The following is a 26,310-nucleotide window of genomic DNA, read 5'->3' as shown; positions in this document are numbered from 1 at the left end:
GATTGTAGAGACTTCAAGGGTGGGCTGAATGAACAGTTTGAGTAGGCAGGCATGATCCAGCATTGTGATTAAGCTCCAACTGTGACTCACTTTCCACTGCCGTTCAAACAAATTGCTTTCTGTGCTGATTATAGAACTCACAGTCTCTGATGCCATTTTAAGCAACGTTTCAGTTTTGAAAACACACAGTCGCAAAAAGGTTGCTGTTAAAAATATCTGTTGCTTGAAATAGTTTGTGTGCCATTCTTAAATGTTCATATTATATTAGTGCCCGTTTTGACTATTTTGTAGTTGAGGTGAAAGGTCAACTCATAATTCGTTCTGCTCTGCTCTATCAAAATCTATAAATCAAAAAGTTTCAATGTTCCTCCTGTACTGAGGGTGGCGCTTGTTGTGCTCAGACCGCATGGCCGTCATAAAAAGAACAAGAGGTGCCATGTTTCCGCTGTACTACTGACGTTTGACCGCTGTCACTACGGAGGTAATGATCAGTCTGATTTACTGTATGAGCACGTTACAGATGTGATATTTTTGCCGACTAATAATAAATGCAAGCCACTGTTAGACTGTGGAGTTTGTTTCTTTATCTCGATGTCACGACTTCTGTTTCGTAACAGAACACACTCTTCCCCTCATGTTCTGTTGAGATTGACTTGTGTAATAATCATAATGATAATAATAACATTGTTTTCCTTTCCTTTTCCATATATAGTATGTTATAATACATTATTACATAATAATGTAATATATATTGTTTTTTTTATTTTATTTTTACAATGATTTTGTTAATGTTTATTGCATAAGTCTCAAATGCTCACCAATGCTGTATTTATTTGATTAAAAATACAGTAATATTGTGAAATATTATTACTATTTAAAATAACTGTTTTCTAATTTAGTATATTTTAACATGCAATTTATTTCTGTGATGGCAAAGCTAATTTTCAGCATCATTACTCCAATCTTCAGTGTCACATGATCCTTCAGAAATCAATCTAATACGCTGATTTTGGAAAATGTAGTATTATCTTAAGTGTTGAACACAGTATTTGCTGCTTCATATTTTTGTGGAAACTGATACATTTAAAAGTGGGGTAAATTAAAAAAATAAATTAATATTTTTTATTCAGCAAGTACACATTAAATTCATCACAAGTGACAGTAAAGTAATTAATAATGTTACAAAAGATTTCTATTTCAAATAAATGCTGCCTTAGTGGGCAAAAGAGACTTCTTTCAAAAACATTAAAAAACCTTAATTATTCCAAACTTTTGATGGGATGTATGTATTATTGATATTTACTATGTAAGGAAAATCTTAACATATGAAAATACTCTCTTAGACTGCAAATATTTTTCATGTTGGGCATTTCAAGTATGTTATTCTCATTTTAGAACGCATTTTATTGAACAAAAATTTGGATGCACCCCTCAGTACAAGTTGAGTCATTGATATTTTCTACTGTTGCCAAAGACTGTAAAATATTTTATGAGTATATCTTCTAAAAGTTTATTTTGTCAAAGTTTTTCTCAACTGGGGGTACACAAGCACATAGAGTGCATCAAAAAAAAAAAAAAAAGAAAGAAAGAAAAAAGTTTATTTAAAGGCCTGAAAGACCCTAAACTGAACATGAGGGTTAATAGTTTCGCCTCTCTCAAATGTCATTCAAAATCTATTGGGACATCCTGGTCCCTCAAGGTATCTAGTGTTTTTGTTTTCAATTTCAAACAAAATATGTCATGATCTCATTATAAAGGAACTGTCTAACTATGTAACTTTTTCTGTTTGCATACCAAACAGTGGTTGTTGCATAACTTCACAGTTTTCTGATATAAAACCCTTGGCTCTTTTGTGATATTAACATCTTGTGGGTGTCGGCAAATAGAAAGCTAGTTAATATCAGCTGGCAATAATTAAGTACCAGGGCATGTGTATGCATTGCATCTTCAAAATAACATCCTATGGCTAGATGATTTGTAGTGTCTGAATTCTCATTCTATTCATTAAACTCAGAAGCTTGTGCATATATCAGCTTTGCATGAGAAATAGGAACGAGGAAGTGTTTTATTAAAATAGTTTGAGACTTTCTGAAATGTTTTTCCCCTTGTTTCAGGCACGTCACTTGCGTGCAATGCACACAATTACCCAACAGTCCCACCCACAGACCTGTAGATTGTGCAAACATGTTGCGATTAGTCACGACATCGTTGTGTCTCTACTGCCAGCGGGCTCAAGTAACACCTTCACTCCTCACAAGGCCTTACTCCTCAATCGTTCACAAAGAGAACCTGGTTGCTATAGACGCCCTTTACGACTTATCCGTAGACATCAGTAAGATCCGAAAGCTGAAGGGATGGGTGTTGCGGCAGAGGCCCTTATACGTGAGCGAGACTGCCGCCCTGCTGAGGGACATGGGGGCTAGTGGGCCTGTCATCGCACGTGTTTTGGAGCTCCATCCTGAGGCCATCCTCTGCAAACCTGAGCAAATGGAGGCGCAGAAAAAGCTGTGGATGTCTGTGTGCACCAGCCAGAAGGATCTGGTTGGAATCATCGAAAAATTCCCTGCCTCGTTTTTCACCTCGTCCGCCGATCACGACAACCAGAAGGCCAACATCATGTACTTCCAGACGTTGCATCTTAACAAACGCATCATTAGCAAGCTCATGGCCAGCGCCCCTCAGAGCTTCAGCCGACCTGTGAAGCAAAATGAGGAGATGATCCAGACCCTGCAGAAGACCTATTTGGACTTGGGTGGGAGGGAGGATAATATGAAGACCTGGTTGCAGAAGCTGCTTACTCAGAATCCCTACGTGCTCCTGAAGCCCCCAGAGGTTTTGCGCGATAACTTGGCGTTCCTGCGCGACAGGGGCTTCACCAGCAATGAGCTCTTGCGGCTGCTTTCCAAACTGAGGGGATTTGTTACTGAGCTGAACCCTGAAAGCATGAGACTCACCCTCAGCTACTCCCAGGAGACCCTGGAATGCACAGAAGCAGAGTTCAGGGAGATTGTACTTCAGTGTCCAGCCTTGTTATACTATTCTGTGCCTATACTAACTGAACGCTTCAAAGGCCTCCTCGCTGCTGGAGTAAGCATGGAGCAGATCATGAAGACTCCCACAGTGTTAGAACTGACAACGCAGATAGTTCAGTATCGCATTCAGAAACTGCGCTCTTTTGGTTATGATGTACGTACCGGCAGCCTGGAAGTCCTTAATGGCACCAAAAAGGACTTTGAGATGAGCAATGGGAAGCTGCGTCTTAGGCAAGAGAGGCCACTTTTTAACCCAGTAGCTCCACTTCGAACGGAAGATTAAATATGGAAGCCCGTTTCCACCATAAAATAAAAAAATATCAGTTATGTAATTGTGACTTTTTATCTCACTTCTGATTTTATTCTCTTTTCACATAATTCCAAGTTTATATGCTGCAGTTTTTTAGTTAGTTTTGGGTTAGTTCACCCAAAAATGAAAATTCTGTCATTAATTACTCACTCTCATTTTGCTCCAAACCCATAAGACCTTTGTTTATCTTCATCACCAGTGATGAACTGGCGTTCTGATGTAGAACCTGGAAGCTACACTGTGTACAATGTCAACTGCGTAGGAGACTGCCATGGAAGAGAAGAAATTGTCATTATTTTTGTCTGTTTTTTGTGCATAAAAAGTATTAAGGTTGAACCACCGCAGTCACATGGACTATTTTTGTGATGTCTTTGCTACCTTTTTGGGCACTGAAAGTGGTAATTGTGTTGCAGTCTATCGATAGCTCACGGATTTCATCAAAAATATGGGTTTGGAACGACATGAGGCTGAGTAATTAATGACAGAATTTTCATTTTTTGTGAACTAACCCTTTAACATCTCTTTAACTGGAAAAAAGTAAAGTCAGAATTGTGTTTTTAAAAACTCGCAAATCTGAAAAAGTCCTAATTGCAAGTTTTTTAACATACGATTAGTGAGTTTATTTGCTGGAATTTCAAGAAGCAAAAAGTAACAATTACGAATCGTGATATATAAACTCGGAATTGCATAGAATTTTGTGCAAGTTTATAAGACATGACTTTATTTCTCGCAATTACGAGTTTATATTTTGCAATTTTGAGCTAACATCTGGCAAAATTGACTTATTTTTCTCAGAATTGCAAGCTTTTTTTTTTTTCTCGGAATTTAGACCTTCAGAATTGCAAGGTTTCCATTGTTTTCTATATGAGTACATTTATTTATTTAGATCATTAATTCCCTGAAAAGGATAAATGATTGAAGGTTCTGTTTATGTTGTGGAAGACGAATCTTACCAAATAAATGTCAACCCATATTGTGCTCAAAGAAAATGTAATTTCTCTCCTTTACTACATTGTAGATGTACATTTTTGCCATTGTGGCACTGAGTCATTAGTTGAATTGTCATATACAGACATGTTGTGCTAAGTAGCTTTTGAAATTCCTCATCAAAGTCTCTAATAATGAACAATATAAAATACCTCTCAGAGGTATGCATTATGCAGATAAATATTCAGATCAATGAATGTTTACCCGTATGCTGCCGTCAGAATCTCATTTGCAAGCATTTCCCAATATTTTGGCCTCTGGGCAGCATTTTGAGATAATTTTGTGCTTTTTAATGATTAGACTAAAGACATTACTGGTATCTATAATGAAGTTACATTACATATTGCCTTTTGGCATCTGCTGTTTACGTGGTGGACTTTCTTTTAATGGTAAGCCATTAAATTTCTCACAAGTTTCTCAAAGCCTCTGTGAAATCAAAATAAGAATGTTTTTTAGCTTGATTAGAGCTGAAAATTAAATTTATGCATGACATTTTGGGCAGGTTTCATTAATATTTATTGCTGTTCTGATTTTTCTACATCTCCACATTTTCTGTCTCTCTTTTTTGTTCTCTATTCTTTGTCCACTCCTAGTGTAATGCTCCAACCGGATGGCTGCTTTATCCTGCAAATGACACTTTGAGTTATACCCGAACACATCGGAGGTTAATAAGCGAGGGTATAAATAGCTCTTTTTCATTTGAAATGTGGCAGTGGGTATTATTAGCAAATGTTACACATTGATTTTATGGGGCATAACTCAAGGAAATTATGAAAATAGATGACACATGCAATTAAAGTCTATAATTTCCTGCCCTGGACTTTGCATGCTGGAATATTAAGGTGGTAAATATTCCATGTCTGAGGTCATGCTGAAGCGCAGTGCTGTCCTCTGTGCAATCTGCTCTCAGATCTCCTAATCAGAGTGGTGTCCAGAAAAATGTGCTTTATGTAATAATGAGAACGTTTTTATAGATGTCAATGTGAACATTGTGGATTTAAAAACCCAAACAAATTAATTCAGTAAAATTAATTTATGTTCATCCTAAATTAGTATGACATTGTAGCCATTTTGGATCTTATTTTAGCTCTGTTCACCTTATATTAAGGGTGAGTTGTCAGTTTGTCAGTTTAACATATATATATATATATATATATCAGTCCAAAAGTTTGGAACCACTAAGATTTTTAATGTTTTTAAAAGAAGTTTCATCTGCTCACCAAGGCTACATTTATTTAATTAAAAATACAGTAAAAAAACAGCAATATTGTGAAATATTATTACAATTTAAAATAACTGTGTAGTATTTAAATATATTTGACAAAGTAATTTATTCCTGTGATGCAAAGCTGAATTTTCAGCATCGTTACTCCAGTCTTCAGTGTCACATGATCCTTCAGAAATCATTCTAATATGCTGATTTGCTGCTCAATAAACATTTATGATTATTTTCAATGTTGAAAACAGTTGTGTACTTTTTTTTAGGATTCCTTGATGAATAGAAAGTTCAAAAGAACAGCATTTATCTGAAATACAAAGCTTCTGTAGCATTATACACTACCGTTCAAAAGTTTCGGGTCAGTAAGAATTTTTATTTTTATTTTTTTGAAAAGAAATTAAAGAAATTAATACTTTTAGTCAGCAAGGATGAATTAAATCAATCAAAAGTGGCAGTAAAGACATTTATAATGTTGCAAAAGATTAGATTTCAGATAAACACTGTTCTTTTGAACTTTCTATTCATCAAATAATCCTGAAAAAAAATATTGTACACAAATATTTTGTACAATTGTACACATTAAATGTTTCTTGAGCAGCAGATCAGCATATTAGAATGATTTCTGAAGGATCATGTGACACTGAAGACTGGAGTAACAATGCCGAAAATTCAGCTTTGCCATCACAGGAATAAATTACTTTGTGAAATATATTCAAATAGAAAACAGTTATTTTAAATTGTAATAATATTTCACAATATTACTGTTTTTTTACTGTATTTTTAATTAAATAAATGTAGCCTTGGTGAGCAGACGAAACTTCTTTTAAAAACATTAAAAATCTTAGTGGTTCCAAACTTTTGGACTGTACTGTATAACAAAAACTATTACATCTAGTACTTATGGCCTCCGTGATTTTTAATGACAGCACCAAGTCTTCTAGGCATGGAATGAACAAGTTGGTGACATTTTGCAACATCTATCTTTTTCCATTCTTCAAGAATGACCTCTATTAGAGACTGGATGCTGGATGGAGAATGATGCTCAACTTGTCTCCTTAGAATTCCCTGTAGGTGTTCAATTAGGGTTCAGATCAGGAGCCTCTGAATCACTTTCACCCTGTTCTTCTTCAGAAATCCAACAGTGGCCTTAGATGTGTGTTTAGGATCATTGTCATGTTGGAAAAGTGCACGACGACCAAGGGCACGGAGTGATGGTAGCATCTTCTCTTTCAGTAGAGAGCAGTACATCTGTGAACTCGTGATGCCATCAATGAAATGCAGCTCCCCGACACCAGCAGCTCTCATGCAGCCCCACATAAGGACACTGCCACCACCATGTTTCTTAATTATTGTTAATTGTGTCTTTAAAATGATGTAGTGTGTGAAATAAAGAAATAAATAAAGAAATAGGCACCATGCATTTTTCTTTGTATTCCTCACCTTTGCGACGCCTTACAGTTTTGAAGTCATCAGTTCCAAAAACATTTATCTTGGTCTCATCACTCCAGAGTATAGAGTCCCAGTAGTCTTCATCTTTGTCAGCATGGGCCCTGGCAAACTCTAAGTGGGCTTTTCTGTGCCTGGGCTTTAGGAGAGGCTTCTTTCATGTACGGCACCCATGCATGCCATTCCTCTGCAGTGTACGCCGTATTGTGTCACGGGAAATAGTCACCCCAGTTTGGCTTTTTACTTCTTAAGATAACTGCAGTAAACTTGCATGCCGATTTTCTTCAACCCTTCTCATCAGAAGACGCTCCTGTCGAGGTGTTAACTTGACGACCTGGATGTCTCTGTGTGATGGTTGCAGTTTCATCTTTTTTACATTTTTGTATCACTTTTGCTACAGTATTCTGACTGATAAGTAAAGCTTTGCTGATCTTCTTGTAGCCTTCATCTTTCTGGTGTAAAGAAATGATTTTCTTTCTCAGGCCTTGTGACTTTTCTCTTCCATGTGGTGCCATTGCTGACAGCATGAAATGGGAAGGGGGTTTAACAGACTTAGTCAAATGTCTGCTGGACACCTGTGTAATGAATAATTAGACTCAGCTGTGGTTGAATTCTTGTTAAATTAGACATTTGTAGTCTAAAATTTAGCTTTGCTCCAGAGACTTTCAGTGGGGTGAACTCATTTTTGCATCACCTTTTGCATTTTGCATGTTATATAAAACGTAGTCTTGCCAACATTTTGGAAATTGTTTTTGACTTCATTGAGAGTTTCAAATGTTACTTTTCAAAGGGGGTGTACTCATTTACACTGAGCACTGCACACACACACATTTGTTTTTGTGAATTGTGGGGACATTCCATGGACGTAATGATTTTTATACTGTACAAACTGTATTTTCTATCCCCCTACACTACCCCTAACCCTAAACCTACCCATCACAGGAAACTGTGCACACTTGTACTTTCTCACAAAAACTCATTCTGTATGATTTATAAGCCTTTTGAAAAGTGGGGACATGGGGTTATGTTCCTCATAAGTCACCTCTTTTTGTAATATCTATGTCATTATACACATTTGTGTCCTGATATGTCACAAAAACATGCACACACACACACACACACACACACACCCAGGGGTTCAAATATGATTACATTTACATACATGTATACACGTGCGGATTTTCTGTTTATATGTATGTTTGAGTAAAATGAATTAAAAAATTATAATTCTATATACTGCTGACAACTTTTCTTCCCAATTTCAAATAAAAATATATGACATTTTAGAGCATTTATTTGCAGAAAATGACAACTGTTCAAATTAACAAACAAGATGCCATGTTTCAGACCTCGAATAAGGCAAAGAAAAAAATTAGTATTGTGTTCAAACAACACAATACTAATTTTTTAACTTAGAAAGAGTTCAGAAATCTATATTTGGTGGAATAACCCTGATTCACAGCCTTCATGCGTCTTGGCATGCTCTCTACCAGTCTTTTACACTGCTGTTGGGTAACTTTATCAAAGTGATGTGAAGTGTAGCCAATGGAGCGATTCTTGCTCAAGAGTAATGAGTTGTGGGTAATGAGAGTCGGAACTGAGACCTTTGTTTTTCCCACAGGACAGTGCTCCATGCCACACAGCCAGGCCAATAAAGGTGTCATAGCCAGCCCAAACTTCAGATCTTAACCCTACTGAAAACCTTTTTTGTTCCAAGCTGCTGACTCCATCTAGTGGGGAAAGTCATTCACTGTCAATGTACACTGAACATGCAGCATTTATTCAAATATATATATATATGTAAAAAAACATCATCCTATTATTTTTGGTCATAAAGTTTCACACTTAAAAATGTAATTTGGATTAGAAATGAACTTTAATATAGCACCAAAGATTAAATTTAACAAAAAAATAGTTAAATACACATCACTGAGAACTGCCTATAAAGCACACACACATACAGCAAAAAAAGAATACTAACTGCAGTAAGGCACTGAGTTCACACAGCAGATGGTATGTACACACAAACCATATATGCCTCCTACTGTGTCCCATCCTTTGATTCACTTGTCACCATGGTGACGGTGAGATGAGTAACAGTGGATCTGGTGAGTGGTCATAAACTGTTGCATGTGTAATCGTGAGTGAAGTGCTGCTCATCACTGACAGCATTGTCTGAGTCCATCTGCTGTTTCACATCATGTGTGGTGTGATTTCTTATGTAATAACTGAGCAAAAAAGATTAGGGAAATGATCTTCATAGGGTTTATATGAAGAACTAGCTGCTTCGAAATGGTTGTGATTTGAAAATTGATGAAATAGCACCAGTTAGTTGCTAAGAGCCTTTGAGTTAAAGTGTTCTTCTGTGCAATATTGTTAAGATTCTACAAAGCTGACATAACTGTATTAAAACCAATAAAATGCTGTAAAATACTGTAAACATCAAACAGACCCAGCATCATGTTTGACAGTCTGGACTCCCAGTCCTCGTGGCTTTAAGCTTCTTTCTTGAAGACTTGAAATTGAAATTTAATACCATTTTCTTCATGAATTTCATTTGGTACTCCAGGAAAGCTTATATAAAGAAAATATACCATAAAAATACATTTCTGGATTCAGAATAAACTATTATAGTATTACAGTGGTAATAAAATAGCACTGAGACCAATTACAATGCATATAAGTGTTATCTTTGAAACAAAATGAATAAATCAGAGGATAATCCTACCCTTTTTGTTTTCTGAAAACGTTGCGGTCAAACTTTGGGAAAAACACATCACAGTCAAAGTCGGCCATGATGTCTGTGAGATAGATGAGGTCACACCATGGATGCTCAAGACTTTCCTAAATAACACAGTTACATTATAAACTAAATTACTGTATTAATGAACATTTACAACAGTAAATTACATAAATCAGGCTTCTCACCTTATACACTTCTGGGCCCCCTAAAACCCAGATGGTCTCCACAATGTGACATAAAGGAGGCTCAGAAACCAGGCGAATTACCGACCCAAAATCCTTACACAGATAGTGGGCATGTGGAGGCTCTGCACTGAAGTGATGCAAATTAATCAAACTTGATGTACAGTAAATAAACAGAAATCATACGGTACTGTTCAAAAGTTTGGGGTCAGATGGCCAGTCAATGTTTTTGAAAGAAGAAAAACTCATCATGGCTGCATTTAATTTATGAAAAATACAGTCAAATCAGTAATTCTGTGAAATATTATTACGATTTAAAAAACTTATTTTAAAGGGTTAGTTCACCCAAAAATGAAAATTCTGTCATTTATTACTCACCCTCATGCCGTTCCACACCCGTAAGACCTTTATTAATCTTCAGAACACAAATTAAGATATTTTAGTTGAAATCCGATAGCTCCGTGAGGCCTCCATAGCCAGCAATGGACACTTCCTCTCTCAAGATCCATAAAGGTACTAAAAAATTATTTAAATCGGTTTATGTGAGTACAGTGGTTCAATATTAATATTATAAAGCGACGAGAATACTTTTGGAGCGCCAAAAAAAAACTAAATAACGACTTATTTAGTGATGGCCGATTTCAAAACAATGCTTCAGGAAGCATCGGGGCTTAAATGATTCAAATCGCGTGTCAAACTGCCAACGGCAGAAATCACGTGACTTTGGCGCTCTGAACAGCAGATTCGACACGCTGATTCATTTATGCTCTGAAGCTTCCTGAAGCAGTGTTTTGAAATCAGCCATCACTAAATAAGTCGTTATTTAGGTTTTTTTGGCACTCCAAAAACATTCTCGTCGCTTTATAACATTAATATTGAACCACTGTACTCACATAAACCAATTTAAATATGTTTTTAGTACCTTTATAGATCTTGAGAGAGGAAGTGTCCATTGCTGGCTATGGAGGCCTCACGGAGCCATCGGATTTCAACTAAAATATCTTAATTTGTGTTCTGAAGATTAATGAAGGTCTTACAGGTGTGGAACGACATGAGGGCAAGTAATAAATGACAGAATTTTCATTTTTGGGTGAACTAACCCTTTAATATATATTTAAAATGTAATAATTACTGTCAAAGCTGAAATTTTAAGCATCATTACTCCAGTCTTAAATGTCACATGATCCTTCAGAAATCATGCTGATTTGCTGCTCAAGAAACATTTCTTATTATCAATGTAGAAAAAGTTGTGATGCTTTATATATTTATGGAAACTGTGATACATTTAACATTTTGTAAAATTCACTTTTGATCAATTTACGGCTTCCTTACTGAAGAAAACTATTGATTTCTTTTCTCTTACCGACCACAAACTTTTTAACAGAAGTGTAGATGCATAAAATTGTTTATAAATGAATATGCTTACTTCAGCTTCCTGCTTAATACCAAATTGATGCAATTGGCCAAAGGGAAGACCCTCTCAGGACAAGAGAACCAGGAGACTCTGCCCCAGACAACCAGGTTCTTCTTTCCTGAGGTGCACCAGAACAAAATCTTTTCATTTATTTTTTTCTTCATACTATACAAATTAAGATCACAGCGTCAATTACAATATAAATCAAACCAAACATTAAATATAAAGCCCCTTACCAGGTGCTGACACGGCTGTAATTGTATCCAGAAAGAACTCAAATTCTTTTCTGTGAACAACATGAGCACATTAGACATATTGTGTGCCATTTGGATAAATATTAATTGAACTTTGATAACTGCATAGTGTGCAAAATGCAATTTGAACTGCATGACAAATACCTTTGAAGTGTTTATAGCTTTCAAAGAAGAAAGTTTGTGTGCCTAAAACAGAGTTGAACCAAGGCTATCCTGCATGCATTGATCCTGTTTAATATTTAAGGCTGAATATACCAACACAATATTCTATACCAGAAAGATAAAAAAAAAAAAAATCCTAATTGCCTATATATGCTATCTGTCTGCATGCTGTTATCTCTTATTTGTAATGGGCGGGCATTGGGGGGCTCAAAGTTTCCACTCCTCTAATTCAAAAACCTGCTGACAATGACATTCAGTTAGAGTTCTAAAGGTCAATGGCGTATTCCGAGAATAGGATACCAAATAGGACCTAAAAATCAATTGTATACAGTCCAGAAGGTCAAGACCTCTCTGACAGGTGATACAGAGATTTGATGTTTTTAAAATAAGCATGTTAGGCTTTTTTATGTTATAAAACACTTTATATGGCTTATCTAGTTTGTTTCACAACATACAGTACATGATATTTGTGCCTCTAATGCTAAAAAAGTAAGGAGACAGCAAAGTGTACTTCGAGTGTTCCGCTCAAATTTTCGTCACACGTCATGTCATTCATGTCTAACATAGCTTGCAAAATACATATATTCCAACTGGATTAAATGACTAATTATTATAATTTGGGTATCTCTTACGGAAGACTCCAGGGAAGCTGTCCGTTCTTTCCTATGCCCATACCACTGCAGGCAGCCGCGATGAGCCGGATTGGTTTGCGCATCTCCTCCCTCTCGATGTTCATCATTTACGACTTTCACTAAGAGCAGCTTAGCTGGTTTATGTTACAAACTACCGTCGTCCATGGGGCTGGATGAGGTGTTTGCATCCTTCTCGACCTCAAACCCAGTTAGATTATGGGGCTTTTAAATGTGTTTGGTTCACCATGTGACATCCAATGGGAGTGGCTCTGATTATAATAAATGGTGTTTACACAAGTACAAACAATGTAAAAAACTAAATAAAATTCGTATTAATTTTCTAATATTAATTATTATTAATAATATTATTAGTATTATTTGCTAATATTCGAATTCTTTCTTTTCTTTATTTCAAATAAATGCGTTACTTTTTTTTTTATCAAAGAATACTGAAAAAAATGTTAGTTTTAAAATAATAAGCAGATATTAAGCAGCAGAACTGTTTTCAACACTGATATATATATATATTTGAGCACCAAATCAGCATATTAGAATAATTTCTGAAGGATCATGTGACACTGAAGACTGGAGTAATAATGCTGAAAATTCAGCTTTACCATTAAATACATTAAAATACAGATAAGTTATTTTAAATTACAATAATATTTCTAAATATGCAGCCTTGGAGAGCACTAGAGATTTCTTTTAAAAACATCTTACCTAGGCAAAACTTTTGAACAATGTATATTGTAAACCACATATTTCTGGACTGCATTACTTTTAATATTCTTCACTGTATATCTATATTTTAAAATTTAAATATCTATATTTTAAGATGTAGTAATAGGGTGTTTTCTTGGGGAGTAATCTGATACATAAAGAAGATTACATGTGGTCCGTTACTAGCCAACACTGATAATGAATGTTAAGAAAATTCAATATTTTCAATAATACTATTTTACATGTGACTACTGATGAACATAGTAACTGCAACTTACTAACAGGTCTATCGTCTTTTAATGGTGATTTATAAAGAACACATTACAACAACCCAAAAAAGAGAAAAAGTATTCTCATATAAAAAAATATAACAGTGAGTCTGTAAATAATCAAGAAAGACGTTATGTACAATGGTTTGTAAACTGAATTACTTACAGTATATGTTTATATACAATAGCAGGCCTTGTTTCCCTGTAATTGTCTTGAAACAAATCCACTTGTGCTTAAGAGCCACAGGCCTCAATGATATAGTTACTCCATTACAAAAAGCAAAAATCTGACAAAATATACAGATTTTTGCTCTGACCTTAACAGACATGTTAATGTGTCTATTTATAAATTAGAATTGAACATTTAGATCAAACTTTTGACTTGCCAAATAGCAACTAGTTGAAACATTCTCAATTGTTCATTCTCTATATAATATAATCCTCTTAATATTATATAGAATTGTTTAAAACACAGCTCTTGCCAAAACAATCAGACAACATTGCACAAATGGACATCAAATGGTATGATAGATACACAGACTTGAATAGAGCAACCGATGTATGACAGTTGGACTGCGTAAATACTACATAACATTTTCCTCCACAATTTATCAACATACAGCTTGCAAAAAACAGACATCTCAAATGCTGAAACAACATATATTATGTCATTTTGAACGGCTTACAGCTTAGTTTACAGCTTCCTGGGCCACCAGGCTTGACCTCAATGCTAACTCAAGCTCTGCAAGCAGAATGTCACCATGCCAAAGCATAAAGGGCAAAGTGGAGTATGGAGGAGTTGATAACGGGCATAATGCTGTCCTTCGTGTTACAGGTCCCATCACTAGACTGAAGAGAGGTGTGTGTATTTCCTGGCTTCTGTAGTGGTTAGTTACTATCATGCCTGTGAATCTTCAATGCATGTTCTGATACTCGTTCTTCACTATGACGCTTCAAAGTACTCGTCGCACTTCCTGAACAGAAAAAAAAACAGCATGTGAGGTTATATTTTTTATGTCATTATGGATGAAGTGGCATGGAAAACACAATTGCATTCAAAAGTTTGGGGTCAGTAAGATTTTTTTTTTTTTTAAAGTAAAACTTTTCTGTAAGGATGCATTAATTTAGTGACAGTAAAGATTTTATTTAGACAAAAAAATTCAAATAAATACTTTTGAACTTTCTATTCTTTAAAGGATCCTGAAAAAGAGCATCATGGTTTTCACTAAAATATTAAGCATATCAACCATTTTTAACATTGATAATGAGAAGAAATGTTGAAATATCAGCATATTAGAATAATTTCTGAATGACTGACTAATGGGTGCTGAAAATTCACAGGAATCTTACATTTTAAAATATATTAAAAATAGAAAAATGTTATTTTATAAAAATATAATATTTCAACTTTTTTTACTGTATTGTTTTTGCATTGGTAAGCATAAAAGACTTCTTTCAAAAACATTTTTGGAAAATCTTACCGCCCCAAAAAATTTGAACAGTAGTGTAACTGTCCTTAGATGAATAGCACTGATTTTGAAAAGTATGTGCTTTCATCAACATATAATTCCTCAGAAACATGGTAAGCCCTTCTTTTCAATGGAAGATGTGTGTGTTTAAACAAGTCTGTCATTGAGAACAGCAAAGAACACAGTATGGAGTCGTTCAATTAAATTTTATGCCACAGTGAGACAAAGCTGCATTGTGGTTCAAAATAGCTTGATATGAAAAATCTGAGTCCTCTGAGACGGTTTGGACAAAACTCACCTCTTTGTGATTGTTTGTAAACTTGTCCAATCATACCACCACCTGAGTACCCTGGTTTAGAAAGAAACAGAATTGTATTCAAGCAGCCTAAGGACTGGTTCACACTTGACATGTAAGCAGCATTTATTTATTGCAAAATCCAAGCATCTGTGTCAATACTCACCTGGATGTGGCTGCACACTGTTGACAGGCTGTTGATCACATGACACTGTGAAAAGTGGGAACTCAGGCTGAAAAATTGCGGGTGATGGGTGCACTGTTAAATAAAGGGTAAATATTTCAACAGCACAAATGTGACTGGAATTACATAAACTGCCAATAATACACATAATGAATAAAAGTGCACAATATTACAAAACTTGAGCAGGTTTTCACAAAAACAGGGGTACATTAAATATACATTCATTACAACCATAGATACAATGCAATATAACAAAGTTGCAAATAAAGTCTAACTGTAGTATTCAGGTACAGAAATGTAATAATTAAGCGTAAATGTAAAATAACACTTTAGTGTTCACTGTATAAATGAAATTTAGATAAATCTTAGTTAAAGCCATTTTGTAGTTTGATTAACATTAACGACACAGACAGCAGTAGGTTTATTAGGTGACCTAATGCACGGATCCAATATAATGATAAACATCCGATTTCTTTCTCAACTATTTACGTTCATTTAAGACATAACCGTGCTGCTGTGTTTACGAGAATACTTACTGAGACTGGTATTTTGAATAGAATTGAGTTCTCTTTCACCTCTTCTTGCGCTTAAAATGGTTTAAAATCATGAATAACATGTTTAGGGCCTGGTCCGTAAGGAATCACGGATCAACTACGATCTGCTTAACCCCTAATTTATATTTTTGAAATATTAACTTAAAATCTCAGGGTGTACTTCAAGAAAATACTTTAAGTGTGTGGGGTTCAGGTGATGAAAAACCTAATATCCTAAATTAGAGCTAAATCTGTCAGCACACTCTTAAAAATAAAGGTTCCAAAAGGGGCAATGCCCCAGCAATGGCATAGAAGAACAATTTTAGGTTTCCCAAAGAACCTTTCAGTGAACAGTTGGAAAGATCCCATGGATGTTAAAGGTTCTTCATGAAACCATCAATGCCCATACAGAACCTTTATTTTAAGAGTGCAATATCAGACATGTACAGACAGAGATGAAATATAAGATGCGTGACAATGTGAATGTTGTCATACCTGTAATGTGAGTGCTCTCCTGTGTGTTGTCTGCTGAAGAAGGAGCTGCTCCATTACCATCTCCATTGTTGGCTGTGTTGGATGGAACAGTTGCAAGGAGCCCTGACAAGCATTACGAGAAGATCCATTAAAACCTCTCACAACTAAACAGCAGCATTTAATTTGACAAATCAATCAACAAATGGACTCTCATGTAAAAGTAAATATTAATAGTTAAACCTGATTTTTAAAGAGTTTTCTTACCAAGGCCCCGATAGCAGGACAGCTGCTGGTAAATCTGCTTCATACGCTCAATGTTTATCCTGCTGGCCTCAGCGTGATTAACCATGGGTTTGGGGTAGTGCACTCCAATTATGCACTTAGCGACCTTCTGAACACTTTCTGGGGCATTCCAAGGGTCATAGATGAATTTGGCAGGGAAGCCCCTCAATATGGGCAAATAGCGCCTGTAATAATAAGAATAATAAAAAACAACAACTTTCAAAGACAATAATTTCAATTTTGAAAATATTTAACCAAACTGGTAATTTAAAGTGAACTAAATATTAATAAAAGTAAGTAAGGGTTAAGAGTGGCACCTTATATAGTCTCCATTAGGGTCGGTACGTCGACCGAAGCTCACCGGACAGTAACAGTGAAAGAACTGCTGGAAGAATGAGCTGCACGAAAGCCACATCCAGCTTCCTGCGTTGACACTCCAGTCTGCATCCAGCAACAACTCTTCAAACACCTTTGAAAACAAATATGATATCAATATACATTCTAGAGGGTAAGATTTTATGCACATTTTATGATTTCACATAAAGCACACATTTTTTTTAATACGATATTCCAATTTTGCACCTAATTTAAATTTGCAACTTTGGATGGAAACATAGCTACTGATGGCAGTACCTTCATGCCCTCTTCCCAACTGATCCACAGGTCTCCACGTGTGAGGAAGCAAGCAACAGCATGCCTGGCCAGATGGTGGATCCATCCCTCCTGCCTTAACTGGGTCATTATGGCATCAATCCATGGGAAACCAGTCCGGCCCTCTGCCCACTTTGCTAGAGCTTCGGGATTCCTGTCCCACGGGATCTGCACGCAGATGGGATTGAACTCCATTTTGTCGAAGTGTGGGTTGTTAGTGGCAGCCGTGTAGAAGAACTCACGCCAGAGCAGCTGACCGTAAAGGGACAGTGGTGGGATGCTGTTCTTCTTGACCTGTGATCGAAAAGCCAGAGAAAAACAAGGATGAGAATAACTTGTCAGCCACTTATGATCTTACAATCAATTATCACAATGATGAATAGTGCCTTAAACGTCAGAGTAAGACAGTGTTGTACTCTTTACCTTTCTGTAGAGGTCTGTGAGTTTGAAATAGAAAAGTCTGCAGGAGAGGCAGCCAAACCGGAGGTAAGGACTCAGGCCTGTGGGGCTGGCAAGCAAGGAATTAGCATTCATTCTGGGACGCTCGAAATTAGCCACCCAAGCCTGAAAAAAAAAAAAAAAAAAAACCATTTCATACACAACCTTATATTCACTACAGTTCAAAACATTTTGAACATTTGATTTTTTTTTAACTAATTTATTCTTTTGATGGCAAAGCTGAATTTTCAGCATAATTACTCCAGTCTTCAGTGTTACATGATCCTTCAGAAATCAAGCTGATGTGCTGATTTAGTGCTAAAGACATTTTTTTAATAATTATCAATAGTTAAATTTACATGGAAACTTCTTGTTTCAATGTTTCAAATCATTCCAACTGATGAACCTGAACATACTGTTTACATAAATGTTAAATAAAGTGATTGGGTTGATGTGAGTGTTTATGTCACAAGCCTCAAAACGGAATTGATCTTTTGACATGCGCACACTGCACGAATATACAGAGTTTACTGCCGTTGGCGCATACTAACCACCATCCTGCCATCATTTCCTTTCTTTTTTTAAAAAGCAGGCTTAAAATGTATCTATTTTGGGTTCTGATTAGGAGACGACAAACATGTGAAGCTTTGTGCAGCTCTGGGCATCTGTGGATAAGAGTTATGGCAAGGACTGCTGGGACGGCATTCTCCCTCTTTACAGTCAATAAGTGGAATGAAAATTTTAGAACGACATGACATGCCATCTGAAATCTGGACGAAAGTAGGCGGCTACAATGAGGAGGAGTGAAACAAATGCATTCAAGATGGACAGCTGTCTCTTCTAATAGTGGATCAGACAGCTACGAGATCAAAGGCAGATATCGCATGATCATGCGCTCATGCACTTTGTTGCTAATAAACAAGATGAAATTAAAGTTCTGTTACTTTCATAAGTAAGTAAGTATGATGAACAAGATACCTAAAGTACTACTTGTTATTTAATTTCATACGAAAGACTTGTTTCCATTCATTTTTAGTTAATTATCATTATAATGAACATGGCGTAATACAAAGCAAAAATACATAACTGTAAGACAATGTATGAATGGATGTTTACCTTCCTCTCCAGGTGTCTCTCTAAACGAGTCAGAGCTTCAGTCTCTCCACCAGGCCACACAGCTGATGACAGCCCCTCGGTTTCAAAACCTGAAGCCACATATACTGATTCAAAATCTCATCCGCAACAGACACATGTACACATATGCAAAGTTAAGGAACACGGGAGTCTCACCGAGCTCCTCCAGTGAAGGTACGCCAAACTTGTCGTCGTGGTCTTCATTGACGGGTGTTGTGCATTTTCCCATGACTTCAGCCGTGATGGTCTCCGCTGGTATTTCCACAGGATCCATTCTGCTGATGAGCGTCTGAAATCGTTTATAGGTGAGAGGAGACTGTCCTCCATTTAACTCTATAATCCTAGAGACATAGAAAGAACACATGAGTCAGAGATTAGGATATATAAACACTATTATTGGATTTTAGTGTTGTCATGATATCAAAATTCAAAGCAAATAAAAAGTAGTTGCATGATTCTGAATACAGCAAAAGCTGCCATGCTTTTGAACACGCAAGCAAAATTATATATATTATATATATATATATATATATATATATATATATATATATATATATATATATATATATATAAAATTACATTAAAACTTTGATCAAACCCTGCTTAAATAAAAAAGTGACAGGCAATATAACAAACAAATGAACAACTGAAAGATACAAATTAATGGTGAAGCATACAATTTATTCACCACCATTCTTTTAGGTCTCAAACCTCAATATCTAGTATTACTGTAAACATAAATTCAGAAATTGAAACTTAAATATGAAACAGACAACAAAAGTGAAACTTAATAATCAATATTATAAGAATTTCCTTAATATAACAATTTAAATGTTAGTTCTCATATTTTTTTTGTATTATATTACAAAAAAAGTACAAAACTGAAGATATGTAATGAATAAAAGTACTTAAATAGTGTTTTATTATCAATAAGATTCTAATAATTTAATATTATATGACGTTATTACATTTTAAATTTTCATATTTATTTTCAATTTCTTACTTTTTGTCAAATAATTTATATACATCATACACCAATATTTTTATTGTGGCTGGCTTGACGATGTATATTCATACTGTGGTTTGTCTGCATTCTGTATTTTTTATTTTAGTATTAGAATATTTTGTATTTTAAGCACTTTTTGACATTCAAATGACAGATTAATATAACTCTGCATCTGTGTGATCTCTCAATATTTGTCTGCATGACATTCTCAATAAAAAGTTAAATATCAGGCATGATGAGTAACAACTTCCCACAGGACTGCTGGAAGCTATGTGGGAGTCATATGGGCATATGGCAATGATTACAGATACACTCACTTGTCCAGATCATAGAGTGTGTGGGAGATCCTGACAAAGACTTCCACCCCTGCCTCAGTGGCCAGCTTCTTAATGGCTGCATCACGATCCTTCCCGAAGGGCTCGGAGTCATACTCATATGACAGCCGGTTGATTTTCCACTCCTATGCAGAAAAAAAAGAGGGAGAAGCGAATCAAATAAGTGGCACAGATAAACACACAGAGCACGGCTTTACAGAAAACAGTTGACTAGTCTCTAGGCAGTCTGTTCGCTGACCTTGAATAGTCTTGGAAAGACATCTGTGGGTTGTCCCCTGATGACAAAGAGGCGAGAGTTAAGTTTGCGAAGGCTGGCGTCCAAGTCCTCAAGACACTGCAGCAAAAACCTGTAACACAAAGAATAATCCTTCAACATTTAATCTCAACAGTCAGTGATGAGCAAATAAAACAATACTTTAGATAGACATTCATTTTAATTTCTTGCAGCAACAGCAGAGGAATTTTTCTGACCACCTTGCAGTCAAAGCAAGAGTCCAGCAGAGGGCACTAACAAACTATCGGTATGAAAAAAATCACACTACTTACATTCTGTATTACATTGGCTGTGTTCAGAATGGAATACTAGTGTAACGCCTAATAAATATGCTATGCAGAAATAAACTTTGCTTCTTAGTATGGTACACTAGTGTTATTACTCAAGCTTTTTAGTACCAAAAGCCCCTCATTGTCCACAACAACATGCAAAGGCCCCATAACTCAAGCTTTGTTTTCAAAACTAATCTATGGGTGCTCCTAGATTCTGTTAAGAGCTGAATGATCTTTTGGGATCCCACTCTTTTTATTCCAATGAATCTGCATGACTTTTCAGTGGTCTTCGTGATTTACTGGATGAGGATTAAGCATAAGATTTTTAAAATAATTTTTACTCTCAATTTCTACCCAGTAAAATATTTCAGAGCTTGGCATAACTGGAAAAATATATTCTTTATAAAATACTTGAAATTTTAACTGCACTCCTTAAATGAGTCTACCTCATTTATCCAGGTTTTCCAGACTGTGGGGTTTTCAGTTGTTTCACCTTATTTTAACAGTCACTGTTTTGTTGAATGACCCAGTCTACCTTATACCTGAATTGCTGCTGCACAAATTAATCAAGCATGAAATTAACACTGGACACATTTTAAAATACTATGCATGATTTTCTTTTTGGCTGCACACACAGTACTGAATTTATAATGTAATAAGCGTGTAATAAGGGTATAATCCTGTCTGAGCTAGAGCTGTGTGCTCAGCAGACTAGAGTTCCCTCTTGTGGGGCTGTGTATTAGTAGCATCCAGTTGAGCCTGTCTGCAACCTTTCTTCGAAACGTCTGATCCTTTACAGCACATCCCAGCCTTCAGGTCAAGGCCATTTCAATTTCATCTGCATATGAAAACACATTTTGGCTTGTGCTACAAAAGCCAGCATTAAATGAAACCGGAAGAATGCTACACCAGCAAATGTTCTGTGTTTTTAAGCACAAATTTTACCTTGTTAAAGGTGCCCTAGAACTTTTTTTTAAAAGATGTAATATAAGTCTAAGGTGTCCCCTGAATGTATCTGTGAAGTTTCTGCTCAAAATATCATATAGATTTTTTTTAAATTAATTTTTTTAACTGCCTATTTTGGGGCATAATTAGAAATGAGCCAATTCAGGGTGTGTGGCCCTTTAAATCTGGTGCTCCACGCCCCAAGAGCTCACGCTTGCCTTAAACAACATAAAAAAAGTTCAAACAGCTAATATAACCCTCAAAATGGATCTTTACAAAGTTTTCGTCATGCATGCGGCATGCATGCGTCAGATTATGTGAGTATTGTATACTGTTATATTGTTTACATTTGATTCTGAATGAATCTGAGGCTGTGCTCTGTGGCTAACGGCTAATGCTACACTGTTGGAGAGATTTATAAAGAATGAAGTTGTGTTTATGAATTATACAGACTGCAAGTGTTTAAAAATGAAAATAGCGACGGCTCTTGTCTCTGTGAATACAGTAAGAAACGATGTCAGAGTAACTTGAACCACATTTAACAGTACATTAACAACATGCTAACAAAACATTTAGAAAGACAATTTACAAATATCACTAAAAATATCATGATATCATGGATCATGTCAGTTATCTGCCATCTGCCATTTTTTGCTATTGTCCTTGCCTGCTTACCTAGTCTGATGATTCAGCTGTGCACATCCAGACGTTCTGCCCTTGTCTAATGCCTTTTGTAATGTTGGGAACATGGGCTGGCATATGTTAATATCGGGGGCGTACACCCCGACTGTTAGGTAACAGTCGGTGTTATGTTGAGATTCGCCTGTTCTTCGGAGGTCTTTTAAACAAATGAGATTTATATAAGGAGGAGGAAACAATGGAGTTTGAGACTCACTGTATGTCTTTTCCATGTACTGAACTCTTGTTATTCAACTATGCCGAGGTAAATTCAATTTTTGAATCTAGGGCACCTTAAAAAAAGAAGACATACATTACTGTTTAAAAGTTTGGGTTCAGTAAATTTTTAATTAATTTATTTATTTATTTATTTTTTAAAAGAAATTTATAGTTTAATTCAGCAACAGCAAGTATGCATTAAATTGATCAACAGTAAAATAAATTTGTTACTAAAGATTTCTATTTCAAAAATACTGTTCTTTTGAACTTTCTATTCATCAAAGAATGATGAAAAAATAATAAATCAGTTTCCCCCAAAATCATGTTTTTTGTTTTGTTTTTTGATTATAAGAAATGTTTCTTGAGCACTAAATCAGCATATTGATTTCTGAAGGATCATGTGACGTTGAAGACTGGAGTAATGGCTGCTGAAAATTCTGATTTGCATCACAGGAATAAATTACAAGTTATTTTAAATTGTTATAATATTTCACAATATTACTATTTTTTACTGTATTTTGGATCAAATAGATGTAGCCTTGGTGAGAAGAGAAAAAAATCTTACCTACCATAAACTTTTGATTGGTACTGTACAATTCTGTAGAATTAAATAAAATCATTCAAATTTATACACAGTCTTCACGGTAAAAAGTCATTCTGTGGGTTTGTAGATTTCATGAAATTTAATATGTAAACTTTAAAAAATTAATTTCTTGTTTTTTGTTTAATTTGTGTTAAAATTAATTAAAATTGTCTGTAACAAAATCTACTCAATTTTGTCGTTAAGGATTTATCTATTCTTATTGAGTAATTCCAAACAATATAATATTGAATGAATCCAACATGATGGAAATTGTTGTTTTCAATTGACAAGCATTTCCGACTGCAGTGCGCGCTTTTAATAAATGACGTGGAGTTTCCCGCAGCAGACGGTGAGAGGACATTTCTCATGGTGCTCTTTTTGGGGGCTTCGCATAGTTTTGTGTTAGGTTAATATTAACAAAGAATGCTAAATAAGACATATATAAACCTATTGAGCACTAGATATAGTGTTTTTTTTTTTTGTTTAACAGTCCCTTAAGTGTTTACTAAATATGTTTAAAAAATTGATCAGTACTTTACATAGATTTAAATATGGTGAAATATTTATAAATATCCTGAAAACCTGTGGCTGTTATGACATGGCATACATTTAATAATTAAGAATTTATATTTTCAGATTTAATATTTACATATTAAATATTTAAACTGAAATCATGCTTCTGCATAAATTATCACTTCAGATGAAATTTCTGTGCTGCCTTTGCATTGTAAAGATGGCACAGTACAAATGAGTGTGACATCCTACACGTGACCTGCCTTTGCGTGGGTTATAATTTTGATTATAGTTTAGAGACCATAAAGGAGTGGTGCCACACTGTAGGTTTGAAAGAAGAGGACAAGTACGTCAGTGCCGAAAGGGGAATGAGGTAATAGCATCTCTACTGACACACTGACCTACTTCCCCACGTCCTGCACCAGAGGGAGAGGAGAGGTGGCTGAGCTGTATGTTACATCAGAACTCTGCTATGAGGAATTATCCCACAAGGATGTCCCACCACACAGTACATCCGTCCAGCACTAACAACAGGCCATAACATTAGCAGTTTCTTATTGCAATAGTAAGAATTTACTCTATTAATCCTTATAGAATGAACTTACTCAAAACTTACCTAGACCAACCTAAACTTAATTTAATGGTTTTTAAAATAACTACTTAAAATAGGGCTACTCATGGCTGACAAGTTTATTTTTTATTTAAAAGTAAGCTGGTCTTACAGCTAAAAGACTTAAAAAAGGAGAATAAAATAAAATTGGCAATTTTAAGATTTTAAGTTATAAACAGCAAAGCTTACAGAAACTCTGCTAGATACTGAGCTTTTCATTTTTAACCTGTGAAACAAAAAGACAGGTAAAAGAGATCATGGGAGATAATTTTCACCATTCAAATGCAGACCTGCCCTCAATTCAGCTCATCTCATCCGAAGACTTTTTACATATTAAAAAAAACATGCAAATATCATCATCACTAATGTTTTAACATCTATTCCATAAAATTAACTAATATCTATATTTTGTTAATAGTAGTGCTGGTAATCGAATAGTGACTAATTATATATATATATTTATTACACACAGTATGTATGTATGTATAAAAAAAGTTTATGATATTATATATATATATATATATATATATATATATATATATATATATATATATATAAAATATATATAAAATATATATATATATATATATATTTTATATATAAAAATAAAATTACACATTAAAATCATGTATGCCACTGAATTTTATGTTGATCTGTGTTTTTCCACATATTTATAGTCACAAGTAACTATTCTACTTTACTAGTGCTTATTTGAATACATTTTTACAAGGCATGGATACTAGTATACAGTACTTGTAATACATATTAGTACATTATGAGTAATTACTAGTAATACTGGAATATGTACCATCAACAACGGGAATACATACTAGTCTGAAGTGACTACTTATTATATGAAACATAGAATGCAATAGAATTCAATAGCTAATATTGATAATATTGGTGCCTAGTACTAGCAAAGGACTTGTGACTAATTTAACAGACACTTGTCATTTAAATTACTAGTCCCCAATGAATAGTTAATAAGGAAAGTGAAAATATACTAGTTGTTGCTGGATTACTTACTGGTTATAACATGTAAGTAGTATAAACACAAGTACAGACAGCTTGGCTTATCATAAGTGCTGATGTCTGATCCCCTCTGTCCTCTGTCTGAGCCAAATGAAACTCACCTCCATCTGCTGATTCCCACGTTGGACGATCCTGCAAACCAGGGGTCCAGTATGTAAACGCATCTCAGTGTATCAGCTCCTATTATAGAGTCCCGCAGTGATGGGTTATCGTGGAGCCTTAAGCCCTTTCTGAACCAGTGAATCGTATTGACCACCATTGCTGCTCCAAATGTACTGCAGTCCTTATTGAGATCCCGAATGCTCCGGCAACTCCCAAACTTGTAAACCCAGACTTCCCAATTCAGGTAAAAAATGTAGATCCGGTGACGTCTTCTTCAGCCTTGCTCAAGAAAAACTTTTCCCATGTTGAAGCTGGACCTCTGAGCCTGTAACTGTTGAACCACACAGCGAAAATTCATATAGTTGCTTTACACACCCTGTGATTGACACGACGCGCGTGCCTCAGCAAATTTGAAGTGTGTTCAGAATATACACCGTGACAAAACACACAACACTACTGTAACATATAAAAACACGCACAGGAAAATCCTAACAAAGAAAGCACGCGAACGTCAACATGGACACGCGAAGACAGAAAAAACAACAGCCGTTCAACTTCTTCCTAAAACATTAAATAAATGTGTTTTCAGATTATATCCACATGTACGCGTACATTCTCTGTCCATATAACAACACGAGCGTCGACTAGACACGAATGTTCACACGATTGTTGTCCTTTAGTTGGATGTCAATTTTAATTCACCCCATGAACCGTCAGCCATTAGTTGACTCCACCCACTCGTTGACGCAAATCGGCACCTACGCAGCTGATTGGTCAGATTCGCCCGCACACATCACGTTTCTGCGGTGTGCTCGCGCAACCCCGCACTTTTCTTTCAGTGATAACATCACAGATTAGGTTGGTTAGATTAGGTTCTCGATTAACATTGACCACGATACAAAATGACCAGT

The 26,310-nt window shown here is 35.5% G+C and overlaps 3 protein-coding genes across 3 annotated transcripts; 1 reads left to right on the top strand and 2 right to left on the bottom strand.

The window, feature by feature from the left end:
* Nucleotides 1-410: 410 nt before the first annotated feature.
* Nucleotides 411-4,870, top strand: mterf2 (mitochondrial transcription termination factor 2). The gene is made up of 2 exons (XM_067389233.1): nt 411-481; nt 2,115-4,870. Exon 2 carries the CDS (start codon nt 2,185-2,187, stop codon nt 3,313-3,315), a length of 1,131 nt encoding a protein of 376 aa, XP_067245334.1. The 5' UTR covers nt 411-481; nt 2,115-2,184; the 3' UTR covers nt 3,316-4,870.
* Nucleotides 4,871-8,888: 4,018 nt separating this feature from the next.
* zgc:153031 lies at nt 8,889-12,513 on the bottom strand. The gene is made up of 6 exons (XM_067389232.1): nt 12,382-12,513; nt 11,570-11,619; nt 11,346-11,451; nt 9,923-10,049; nt 9,723-9,838; nt 8,889-9,568 (listed from the first exon to the last, which is right to left on the bottom strand). The coding sequence occupies exons 1-6, from the start codon at nt 12,486-12,488 to the stop codon at nt 9,490-9,492; spliced, it is 585 nt and encodes a 194-aa protein (XP_067245333.1). The 5' UTR covers nt 12,489-12,513; the 3' UTR covers nt 8,889-9,489.
* Nucleotides 12,514-13,391: 878 nt separating this feature from the next.
* On the bottom strand, nt 13,392-26,127 carry cry1b (cryptochrome circadian regulator 1b). The gene is made up of 13 exons (XM_067390184.1): nt 25,399-26,127; nt 20,410-20,518; nt 20,154-20,296; nt 18,987-19,171; nt 18,813-18,901; nt 17,682-17,822; nt 17,241-17,552; nt 16,925-17,076; nt 16,590-16,792; nt 16,347-16,448; nt 15,301-15,393; nt 15,138-15,188; nt 13,392-14,344 (listed from the first exon to the last, which is right to left on the bottom strand). Exons 1-13 carry the CDS (start codon nt 25,554-25,556, stop codon nt 14,259-14,261), a joined length of 1,824 nt encoding a protein of 607 aa, XP_067246285.1. The 5' UTR covers nt 25,557-26,127; the 3' UTR covers nt 13,392-14,258.
* Between the last annotated feature and the right edge of the window lie 183 nt (nt 26,128-26,310).

The sequence above is a fragment of the Chanodichthys erythropterus genome, chromosome 7 (genome assembly GCF_024489055.1).
Source record: "Chanodichthys erythropterus isolate Z2021 chromosome 7, ASM2448905v1, whole genome shotgun sequence".
In the NCBI taxonomy this organism is placed as follows: Eukaryota; Metazoa; Chordata; class Actinopteri; order Cypriniformes; family Xenocyprididae; genus Chanodichthys; species Chanodichthys erythropterus.
The sequence above is the reverse complement of the archived record's forward strand: the minus strand, read 5'-3'. Positions and strand labels throughout refer to the sequence as shown.

Coding starts and splice junctions, on each gene's coding strand:
- zgc:153031 (XM_067389232.1), bottom strand. CDS start 12,488: ATGATGAACATCGAGAGGGAGGAGATGCGCAAACCAATCCGGCTCATC. Junction 10,050..11,345: donor GTATTAAGCAGGAAGCTGAA/GTAAGCATATTC, acceptor GCATCACTTCAG/TGCAGAGCCTCCACATGCCC. Junction 9,569..9,722: donor GTTTTCAGAAAACAAAAAGG/GTAGGATTATCC, acceptor TCTTTATATAAG/CTTTCCTGGAGTACCAAATG.
- mterf2 (XM_067389233.1), top strand. CDS start 2,185: ATGTTGCGATTAGTCACGACATCGTTGTGTCTCTACTGCCAGCGGGCT.
- cry1b (XM_067390184.1), bottom strand. CDS start 25,556: ATGGTGGTCAATACGATTCACTGGTTCAGAAAGGGCTTAAGGCTCCAC. Junction 17,823..18,812: donor AGAGACACCTGGAGAGGAAG/GTAAACATCCAT, acceptor TTTTTTTTTCAG/GCTTGGGTGGCTAATTTCGA. Junction 14,345..15,137: donor TTACAAACAATCACAAAGAG/GTGAGTTTTGTC, acceptor TTTTCTGTTCAG/GAAGTGCGACGAGTACTTTG.